Source organism: Barbus barbus (genome assembly GCF_936440315.1).
Source record: "Barbus barbus genome assembly, chromosome: 26".
NCBI classification, from domain to species: domain Eukaryota; kingdom Metazoa; phylum Chordata; class Actinopteri; order Cypriniformes; family Cyprinidae; genus Barbus; species Barbus barbus.
The window spans coordinates 2,382-12,515 of NC_136754.1; the positions used below are offsets into that span (position 1 = coordinate 2,382).

The 10,134-nt window shown below is 35.1% G+C and overlaps 1 protein-coding gene across 2 annotated transcripts; it reads left to right on the top strand.

Moving 5' to 3' along the window:
- The first annotated feature begins 697 nt into the window (after positions 1-697).
- On the top strand, positions 698-9,864 carry LOC306846555 (purine nucleoside phosphorylase-like). 2 transcript variants are annotated; one of them, XM_079380013.1, is made up of 6 exons: positions 698-898; positions 2,884-3,053; positions 3,121-3,224; positions 4,530-4,705; positions 6,114-6,304; positions 6,676-7,712. In XM_079380013.1, exons 1-6 carry the CDS (start codon positions 876-878, stop codon positions 6,774-6,776), a joined length of 765 nt encoding a protein of 254 aa, XP_079236139.1. In that variant the 5' UTR covers positions 698-875; the 3' UTR covers positions 6,777-7,712. The 2 variants fall into 2 exon arrangements, with proteins under 2 accessions (XP_079236139.1, XP_079236138.1); XM_079380012.1 differs by lacking the exon at positions 6,676-7,712 and adding an exon at positions 9,504-9,864 and having other exon boundaries at positions 767-898.
- Positions 9,865-10,134: the final 270 nt, after the last annotated feature.

The following is a 10,134-nucleotide window of genomic DNA, read 5'->3' on the forward strand; positions in this document are numbered from 1 at the left end:
AAAGGAAAGGGAGGAAGAACAAAGACAATGACATCTCAATCAGTAAGAACAATATTGTCATACGCCTTAAGAAACTTGTTATTCTTATTGTTCTCAATGAGGTTAACAGATTTAACAATAAGCTAAATCTCAGCAAGAAAGACATCAATAGGTAACATCTTGAGAAATGTGTTTTTGTGCAACACACACACACACACACACACTCACTCACACTCACACACACACACACACACACACACACACACAAATAACAACAGGATCAAGAGCATGGTCACTGCCAGAAAAATACAGAAATATATCTTTCAATGAAAATTTTCTATCACATTTTATAAAAGAAGATAAATAACAACTTAAGTTCTCAAAAAGAGATTTAACCTGATTGCAATGATAAAATAAATGAAGTAAATGTTCTTCCTCAGTTTTGCAGAATACACATAAATTAGAGAGATTTGGAAGTTCGTTGGATAAACATTGGGCAAAATCTTAAAATGCGCCTCTCTTATCTTATTAGAAATGCACATTTTTAAGGAGTAACCACGTGTTCTTCCAGTGAATAGCCTACTGTCACAAAAACTTGTCCAGAATAATGTACATCTAGGGGATAATAATGTAACAATCGCGTTATGAATCTGTTACATTTTTTCCGTTTGTCAGAGGCGCGGCGAGTGACGTCACAGAGCACAGCCGCGCAGCCAATGAGAGCGAGCGTCCCGGATGGAGGAGGAAGCGCCTGAGCTTACACACACACACACACACACTCTCACACAGAGCCGGAGAAACGAGTTTAAGCGGGACACTACAGACACACAGGGGAAACCTGGGACCGAACCTCGCGCGACTTTAATTCTATTGTTCATTTACAGAGACCTGTCGAGATGTTTCCTGATTCAGCTACAGGGTGAGTTTAAAACACTTCACTAAAGGAGCTTCACGAGCTTCCTATTTTAAGTGACACATTATGTGTAGCGCGCGCATGTGGTCTACTGCGTCATCGTCAATATAGATGTTACATCAGAATTCATAAAATAAGATCTTTAGATGATCTTCCTGCGCAGTCATAACGAATAGATAGTGATGGAACCTGTTAAACCGGTTTATAATTCCTGTTTCATCCATGTGCCACATTACGATGATGTTTCACATGAACAGCTCATATAAGCATGTTAACAGAGAAGACCGTTAGATATAATACCTGATATAATATCTAGAGTGATGAAAAGTGAAGTAATAAATGTTGAGAAGCACGAATCACTGCGATCATCTGATGATGCGAGAAGTAGCCTATATTCACAATATCTTATTCATTTTGTTTGCTAATATGTAACTGCTCTTCAAATATTCATTATTAACTACATATTTATTATACTGGCAATAAGCGATTACATTCATTTTTCACGAACAACAGAGAAGTCGTGATAATCAGCTGACGAAGAACGTTCCGACAACGATAATAGAACGTTTGTTCAACGCTATTTATTAATAATGCTCTCAAAACTTTTTATACGTAGTTCGTGGAATGTTTTTCTCCTGGAACCTTTAAACAAGTTTTTTTTATTTTTTTTTTAAAATGTAACTACTTTCAAAAGTAACTTTCTCAGAATGTTTGGAAAATGATACAATGGAATGTTCCGATATCATTCCTGTAACAAAACAAAACTTTGTGAACTTTATGAGAATATTCAGAAATAATTGCTAAAGCAACATGTTTCTAGAAATAGCTGGGAACTTACAAACACGGAGCTTTAATATCTGGCTGCCTTTTGGTTTCTCGGGGATCAGATGATGTTCTAGCAATGTTCTTTTAGGGGTTTTTAACGTTCTCAAACACGTTGTGAGAACCAGTAATCAGTATCTGGGAAGTGAGTCATATCAGAGTCTGATTCAGTGTCAGATCTGACTGATCGGTGGAGTTTCAGTGAGTTTCCTGCTCAGAGGGCTCGTGTGCATGATCAGAATAATCCTGCATTATTTTGCTGTCCACATTGTTCTTATTTCATCACACTGAGCTCAGATGATGAAGTCTGGACACATGGTTTGTTGTTATGAAAACATTACATGGGAAAGAAGGCAGACAGAATGACTCCAACACAATCTCTCCAGCTTCACTGAGACGCCTTCAATCATACAAAGGCATACTTTTCTTAGTCAAACATTGAGCCGTATAAGGCCATCATAGGTTGATGTAAAAACATTGCTATTTGTGTTTCAGCGTACAACATTATTTAGTGAAGCTTAAGCTAAAGAAATTGTCAGTGGGTTAAAAAATATTCTCAACTTTATCCAGAACAATTGTATTTAGTAACAATGTGATGCCATTATAATTATATATATATTGATTATTATTATTTTTAATATTTTCCTGTTTTTTTATTTTAGTTAAAGTTTTTTTTATGTAGTAATTTTAGTTATTTTAGTTAAACTAAATGACAATGAGAAATGTTTGCTTTGGCAACTAGTTTTTTATGTCTTTAGGTTTAGTTAATTATAAAACCCTGATCCAGAAGGCTTATTATTTTACACATTTTGCTTCTCAAGTAAACCTAATGATAGAAAATGAAAAAAAAAAAAATAAATCCTGTTATTTTTATTTTTTTAAATATGCCATCATAATTTTTTATTTCATTTTTAAATTATTTTATTTAAACTAAATGCAAATGAAAAATTTTGATTTGGCAACTAGTTGAAATAAAACAAGTTTTTTTAAATATTTTATTTCAGTTAGGCTAATATTTATTTTATTTCAAGTAACAGAAATGTTTTTTTTTAGTGTTATTTGTTTTAATGAATTATAACAACCCTGATTCAGAAGAATTATTTGACACATTTTGCTTCTAATGATACTGAATGATATTAAATGAAAACTCTCTCTCTGCTCTCCTCCAGGTGCAGTTATGAGGAGTGTAAGGCCACAGCTGATTGGCTGCTGGCTCAGGGTCCAGTGCGTCCCCTGCTGGGGATCGTGTGCGGCTCCGGTCTCGGAGGACTGGCAGAGATGCTGAAAGATCAGCTGGTCATCAAGTACAGCGACATCCCTAACTTCCCTCAGAGCACCGGTGAGTTCAGACTGTGTTCTGATGCTGTGATCGTCTCCAGACTGAATCCTAACCCTGTTTTCTGTAGTTCACGGTCACGCTGGAAGACTGGTGTTCGGCACGCTCAAAGGAACGCCGTGTGTTTGCATGCAGGGCAGGTTTCATCTGTATGAGGGATACCCCATTCAGAAGGTGAACAACACACTAACAGTTCGTCTCAAATAGACCCAGCTAACTAAATGTGTGGTAACGTTCTGCTGATGTGCCCATTGAGTTATGAAAATAATAAATCTGATTGTTCATCTGAAACATCTAGTTCTTTAAAATGTTTTTTCTTGGCTATGCATGTTTTTTTTAAGCATCATTGACATATAGATTTTATTAATATTTTGAATTAGTTTTTTACATTTTCATTTAAATTTTAGTTAATGTTTTAGTAATTTAGTAATTTTTTTGTTTTTATTAGTTATTTATATTTATTTTATTTATTTATTTAAATTAATAATTTCTGTTTGAGTTTAAAGAAATATGTGTATATAGTTTTCATTTATTTTTGTTTCAGTTTTAGTTATTTTAGAACATCGTTAAACTAAAAGAAAATGAGAAATGTTGCCTTGGCAACTAGCTGAATTAAAATATGTTTGTTTTTTATATTTTACTTATTTTTAAATTTTAGTTTTATTATTTTTCTTTTAAATATGTCTATAACATTTTCAGTAATTTTTATTTCAGTTTAATTTTTGAACGTTAAACTACATCTAAACTAGAAATATTGCCATGGCAACTAGCTGAAATGAAATAAGTTTATGATTTTCATGTTTCATTTTATTTCAGTTAGTTTTTTTATTTTAAGTTACAAAACTTTTTTATGGTTTTAGATTTAGTTTTAGTTAGTTATAATAGCCTTGATGCAAGAGTTATAGAAAACATAAATGGAATGTTACATCGTATCATTTTGAAAACATTATAGGAATGTTACTTTCTAACATTCTTTAAACATTCCGAAAAAGTAATAACGTTTAAATGTTAGATGAACATCCAACTGAAACATTTACAGAAAAACCTTCCATGAACGATGTATAAATGCTAATGTTTGAAAATATTATTCAAGATCTTAGTGCTTTAAACAAATATTTCCTGGAAGAGCGTTTGTTCATGACTTTGACAGAACGTGAGATCATCTGAGGAGGAACTGTTGTTCCTGCAGTCCTCAAACAGCCGCTGCTCCTGTATTATTAATGTTTGCTGAATGTAAATATCAGTGACGTTTTTACAGTCTCTTTATTAATACAAAGTAAACTTTACACGTGTGAAATGTTCTCAGAGTTACACAATCATGTCTCTAGTTCTGCTCCTCTGAGAATAATGTCAGAGTGCAAAAACTCCTAAATATCCTACAGATGTTAGTTTGTGCATGACATATTTCTGTTGGTTTTGAGATGAGATGTGACTCTGGCGTGTGATCCTGATGATGTTGTGCTGATCTGGTTTGGGCAGACCACCATGCCGATCCGTGTGTTTAAGCTGATGGGAGTGGAGACGGTCATCCTGACCAACGCCGCCGGCGGACTCAACCCGGACTTCACCGTGGGAGACATCATGGTCATCAAAGACCACATCAATATTCCTGGATTTGCTGGAAACAACCCGCTAGTGGGAGCCAACGACGAGAGGTGAGACTCTGCTGCTGCCGTTCATCTGATGATGATGAGGTTCAGTTCTGAGACACGCCAGCCGTGCATGTTTGATTAGGAGCAGTGCTGTTATTGCTAACTAAAGACAGTACCGGTCATTGAAATGAAGCTGAAATAAAATGTAAATATTAGATGAAAGACCTAAACTTAAAAACTGAACTAAATATTATCCTGGCAACAAACTCAAATAATTTGTTGAAGTACTAAAATGACTAAAACAGAGATAAAATGAATTAAAGCTATATAGAAATATATATATTAAAAATAATAATAAAAAAGACTAAATTACATAGCAAAATTACTAAAATTAAGCTTATATAGAATATATAAAATATAATAAAATGTCAAAAAAGCATATAACAAAATCATTAAAATCAAAACTGAAAAATAAAATAATTAAAGCTATATAGAAAATCTTTTTTTTAAAAATGAATAATTGACAAAAGGTACAAAATTATTAAAATTAAAACTGAAATAAAGAATAATTAAAGCTACGGTATATAGAATAATTAAAGTAATACATTTACAAAAGCACATAAGGTACAAAATTACTGAAATGAAAACAGAAATAAAATTGAATTAAAGCTATATAGAGTGTTTAAAAAATAATGAAATGATGAAAGCATAAAATTTCTAAAATTAAAACTGAAATAAAAATTAATTAAAGCTGTATAGAATCTTTTTTTTTAAATTACAAAAAAGCACGACAACATTACTAAAACATGTAGATTAATATTTGTTAACTAAAACTAGTAATTGAAAAAAAGCTAATAATAAAATATAAATATTAGATGAAAGACTAGAACTTAACATAAATGAAAACTGAAATAAAATTTAAAACTGAAACTGAAATAAAACTAATTGAAATATATATATATATATTAGACAAAATTAGTGAAACCTAAACTAGAATTAAAATGTATATATAAATAATGAATGTATAAAAAGTGAGTGATTGAGAGAAATCATCAGCTGTAGTTCCACCTGTATGATGGTGTATGATGGTGTATGATGGTGTGTGATGGTGTATGATGGTGTATGATGGTGTATGATTGTGTATGATGGTGTATGATGGTGTATGATGCTGTGTGATGGTGTGTGATGGTGTATGATGGTGTATGATGGTGTATGATGGTGTATGATGGTGTATGATTGTGTATGATGGTGTATGATGGTGTATGATGCTGTATGATGGTGTATGATGGTGTATGATGGTGTATGATGGTGTATGATGGTGTATGATGGTGTATGATGCTGTATGATGGTGTATGATGCTGTATGATGCTGTATGATGGTGTATGATGGTGTATGATGGTGTATGATGGTGTATGATGCTGTATGATGGTGTATGATGGTGTATGATGGTGTGAATGTGGGTTCTGCTCAGGTTTGGCGAGCGTTTTCCGTGTATGTCGGATGCATATGACCGCGGTCTGCAGGAGCTGGCTCATGCGGTCGCAGCGGAGCTGGATTACTCTGGGTTTATGCAGGAAGGTGTGTACAGTGTGTTGGCCGGCCCGTCCTTCGAGACCGTCGCCGAATGCAAAATGCTGCGCTTCCTTGGAGCTGACGCCGTGGGTGAGTTAAAAACATTCTTAACATGTGATTCTGATCTATTCTCACTGATTCATCAGTGCACATTATTCTAGAGAAACAGAGAGTGTTTTTCTTCTTCATTAAAATTATAACAAAAAAAAAAACACTACTTTTTTTTGGCGTGCTCTCCTGGAGCATGAAGTGCATGTATGTTTATTCAGTGCCAAAAACAGCCTGAAATGAATAAAATTGTGCAGAAGTATGTTTAGAGGTTAAACCCTGTCAGCTCCTTTGCTGTGGGGGTCGACCGATTATCGGTGCCGATATTAAGAATTTTTATAATGATCATTTTCAAAACTGATTTGCCGATAAAATAATTTAATTTTGAAACGCGCTATTTGGCTCTGATGCAGCCTGTCGGAACTCACCACTCTGTGGCCTAGAGCAGTCTCCGCCCACCGCGCATCTGATTTGTTGGGAGTCACGAGTCCAACCAATGAACATGGAAGACTAAAGGCACTCTCACACCGAAAGCTTGCTAACTGGTGCTACTTCATCACTCATCAGTTCTGTCTCAAAGGCAGCAGCAGACGTTGCTTAAGTTGCAATAAATTAGTGTTGTCACGATACTGGAATTTCTAACTTCGATACGATACCTTGAAAAATATCGATACTCGATACCATTTTCGATACCACGGAGAAAAAAACTGCCACAATATTAAGGGGGTAATATTTTTAATTTAAAGATAAATGTAACAAGTCCAGAACATGCGGTATATTTTACATGAACAAAAAAATGTCTTCAGGTACTACATTTGTTGATTTATTTATTAATCTTTTATTAATCTTAGTTAAATGTTAATTGAAACTAATGTTTACTAATACATGTACTAATTAAAATCTAAAGTTCTATTTGTTGATATTCTCATTTGCTTCATAACCAAAATATTTCCAGATATAGGGCCCTATGAAATCAGTTTTATTTTTCCCCAAATTCCATTTTATTTTTTTCTACATTCAGTTTTTTCCATTTTAATTTTTCTGGATTCGGTTTTTTTCCGTTTTAATTTTTCTGGACTCTTTTTTTTTAATGGTCAAATTAAATGCTATTAATCTAAAAGCATGTCTAATTCATTAAAATCATGAAAACTATACAATTTAACATTTAATTTAATAAAAGTGTAACAAAAATGACACGTTTAGGGCCGTATGAAATGTTTGAACCTTATGTTTTATTGTTACCAAATTCTGTGTTTTAGCATGTCTATTAGGCTATTTGAATGCTTACAATTTTTTTATTTATTCTTACAGTAGCCTTATGAAATGTGTTTTCCCCCTCAGAAATTCTGTGTTGTGTATTTAAATTTGACTGGATATCAGATGAAGGCATAAAACAATTTTAATTCATTTATATTTGAATTAATGAAAATTAAACATTTACATTTTTGGCAAATGAAGGGGATTTACTATTAAAATTAAAATATTTTGTGATTATTTCTTTAAAAAAATGAACAGTAGTAGTAAGTAGTAGCATTATGTACATTCTACTAAATAATAGTAATATAGCCTATTTCTGGCACACGGTCTTTAATAGTTAAACTGAACTTTTATTTTGACGGGTTGCCGTGAATACTTCTAAAGTTCTGTGTGTGTATGATATGACGCTAGTTTTACTCAAATTAAATGGTAAAATGCTGGTAAAGTGCCTTTCAGATCAGTTCTGGAGATATTGTTGATGTATTTATGTCCTCATTGAGACGGCAGACGCAGAAATCACCGCGAGCGCCACATTAGTAAACACAACCGCACGTGCAGCACATTCACACAGAGACGCGCAGAACATGCAGGATTCATATTTAAATCCACTTTTGCAGCTTAATATTTACAGATACTAGTCCATATCGCGATTTGATTTAAGTGTAATGACCTACTTTTGATTAATTCATCCAAACATTGACAAATTCCGTGACATTCCGCGTTAAACTGTAAATTCCGTGTTTATGACTGGATTCCGTGGCGTTCTCTGCATCGCGGAGATCATAGATCCCTACAGATAGCGCTCCTGCTGTGTTCTTTAACAACCAGAGCAGTCATCTTTCTATTCACTTCACTTTTGCTATTTAACCAGAGCGAAGGAGACGAGTGCGGTCACGTGTGGTGCTTGTCCACGCGCCTTTGGAGAGAAGTGAAAGAGACAGCTCGGCTAGTATCGGTGTATCCATACTTCGGGAAATTAATATTGGTACCGTTCAGATATTTCAGTATCGATATTTATCGAAATATCCATATTTTTGACAACACTACAATAAATCACAATCCACTACACTGAAGTTGCAAAACTCCTCAATATTATCTATTTATGGTTTCCAAAATGGGGAAAACATGGATGGAATCGCGGAATCCAATCATATAAATGGAATTTACTGTATAATGCGGAATGTCACAGAATTTGTTAAAGTTTGGATGAATTAATCAAATGTAAGTCAGTACACTTAAATCCACTTGTGCTATGGACTAGTATCTGTACATTTTAAGCCGCAAAAACACTATTTAAATATGAATCCTGCATGTTCTGCATGTCTCTGTACTGTGGATGGCACAGACGCACAGTTTTGTTTACTACACACACACTGAAGTGCGCGATGCTCGCGGTGTTTTCATCATCTGCCGTCTCACTAAATGACGACATAAATACATGAACATCATCCCCAGAACTGCTCTGAGAGTTACTTCATGAGCATTTGAGTAAAACTATCGTCATATCATATACATAGGCTACAGAAACTTAAAAAGTCCTCATGGCATCCAGCTACTGCCCTTGAGCAAGGCACCAAACCCCCAACTGCTCCCCGGGCGCTGCAGCATAAATGGCTGCCCACTGCTCCGGGTGTATGTTCACGGTGTGTGTGTTCACTGTGTGTGTGTGTTCACTGCTGTGTGTGTGTGTTCACTGCTGTGTGTGTGCACGTTGGATGGGTTAAATGCAGAGCACGAATTCCAAGTATGGGTCACCATACTTGGCTGAATACCATACCATACTTCACTCACTCAGCTTATTTTGAAGCCAGATCATGTCTTTGAGTGACAGTGAAGGAGGAGCAGGTCACTATGAGTAAGTAAGTGACTATGTAAGTGAGTGTATTTATACGATCTGTGTGTGTGTGTGTGTGTGTGTGTGTGTGTGTGTGTGTGTGTGTGTGTGTGTGTGTGTGTGTGTGTGTGTGTGTGTGTGTGTTTTGAGGCATGAGCACGGTTCACGAGGTGATCGTGGCGCGTCACAGCGGGATGAGGGTCGTGGCTCTGTCTCTGATCACCAATCAGGCGGTGATGGACTACGACAGCGAGAAGAAAGCCAATCACGAGGAGGTTCTGCAGACGGGCGAGCTGAGAGCGCAGCAGATGGAGAAACTCGTCTCCACCATGGTCTCCCGCATGGAGCTGCCAAACAAGCAAACACTAAAACACTGACCGCAGACCATCCATCCACACGCACGCAGACCGCCAGACGCTCGCTAACAGCATCAATGCTAGTCATAGATTTCCTTTACTATGTTTACATTCCTGGGATAAATTGTTTTAGGCAACATCTTCCCATCAAACAAACCTGAATAATGAATGAGAGATTTCAGAAAACAGCCATTGACTGCTGCTCATGCCAAAGTTATGTTATCACTGTTTTAATATTTATTTATTGTGTTCAAACGTCTTAACCATGATTAATTTAAAACTTAAGTTAAACAAGTGGGAAATAATTAGTGCTGTCAAAAGATTAATTGTGATTAATCGCATCCAAAATAAAAGGTTTTGAGTGTGTATTGTGTACACATGCATGTCCTCTATATTTAAGAAAAATATGTTACGTTTATATATAT

Excerpts from the sequence above, each read along its gene's own strand:
- LOC306846555 (XM_079380012.1), top strand. The coding sequence starts at position 876 with ATGTTTCCTGATTCAGCTACAGG. Across the intron at positions 3,054-3,120 it reads TAACTTCCCTCAGAGCACCG|TTCACGGTCACGCTGGAAGA; the intron begins GTGAGTTCAGAC and ends TGTTTTCTGTAG. Across the intron at positions 6,305-9,503 it reads CCTTGGAGCTGACGCCGTGG|GCATGAGCACGGTTCACGAG; the intron begins GTGAGTTAAAAA and ends GTGTGTTTTGAG.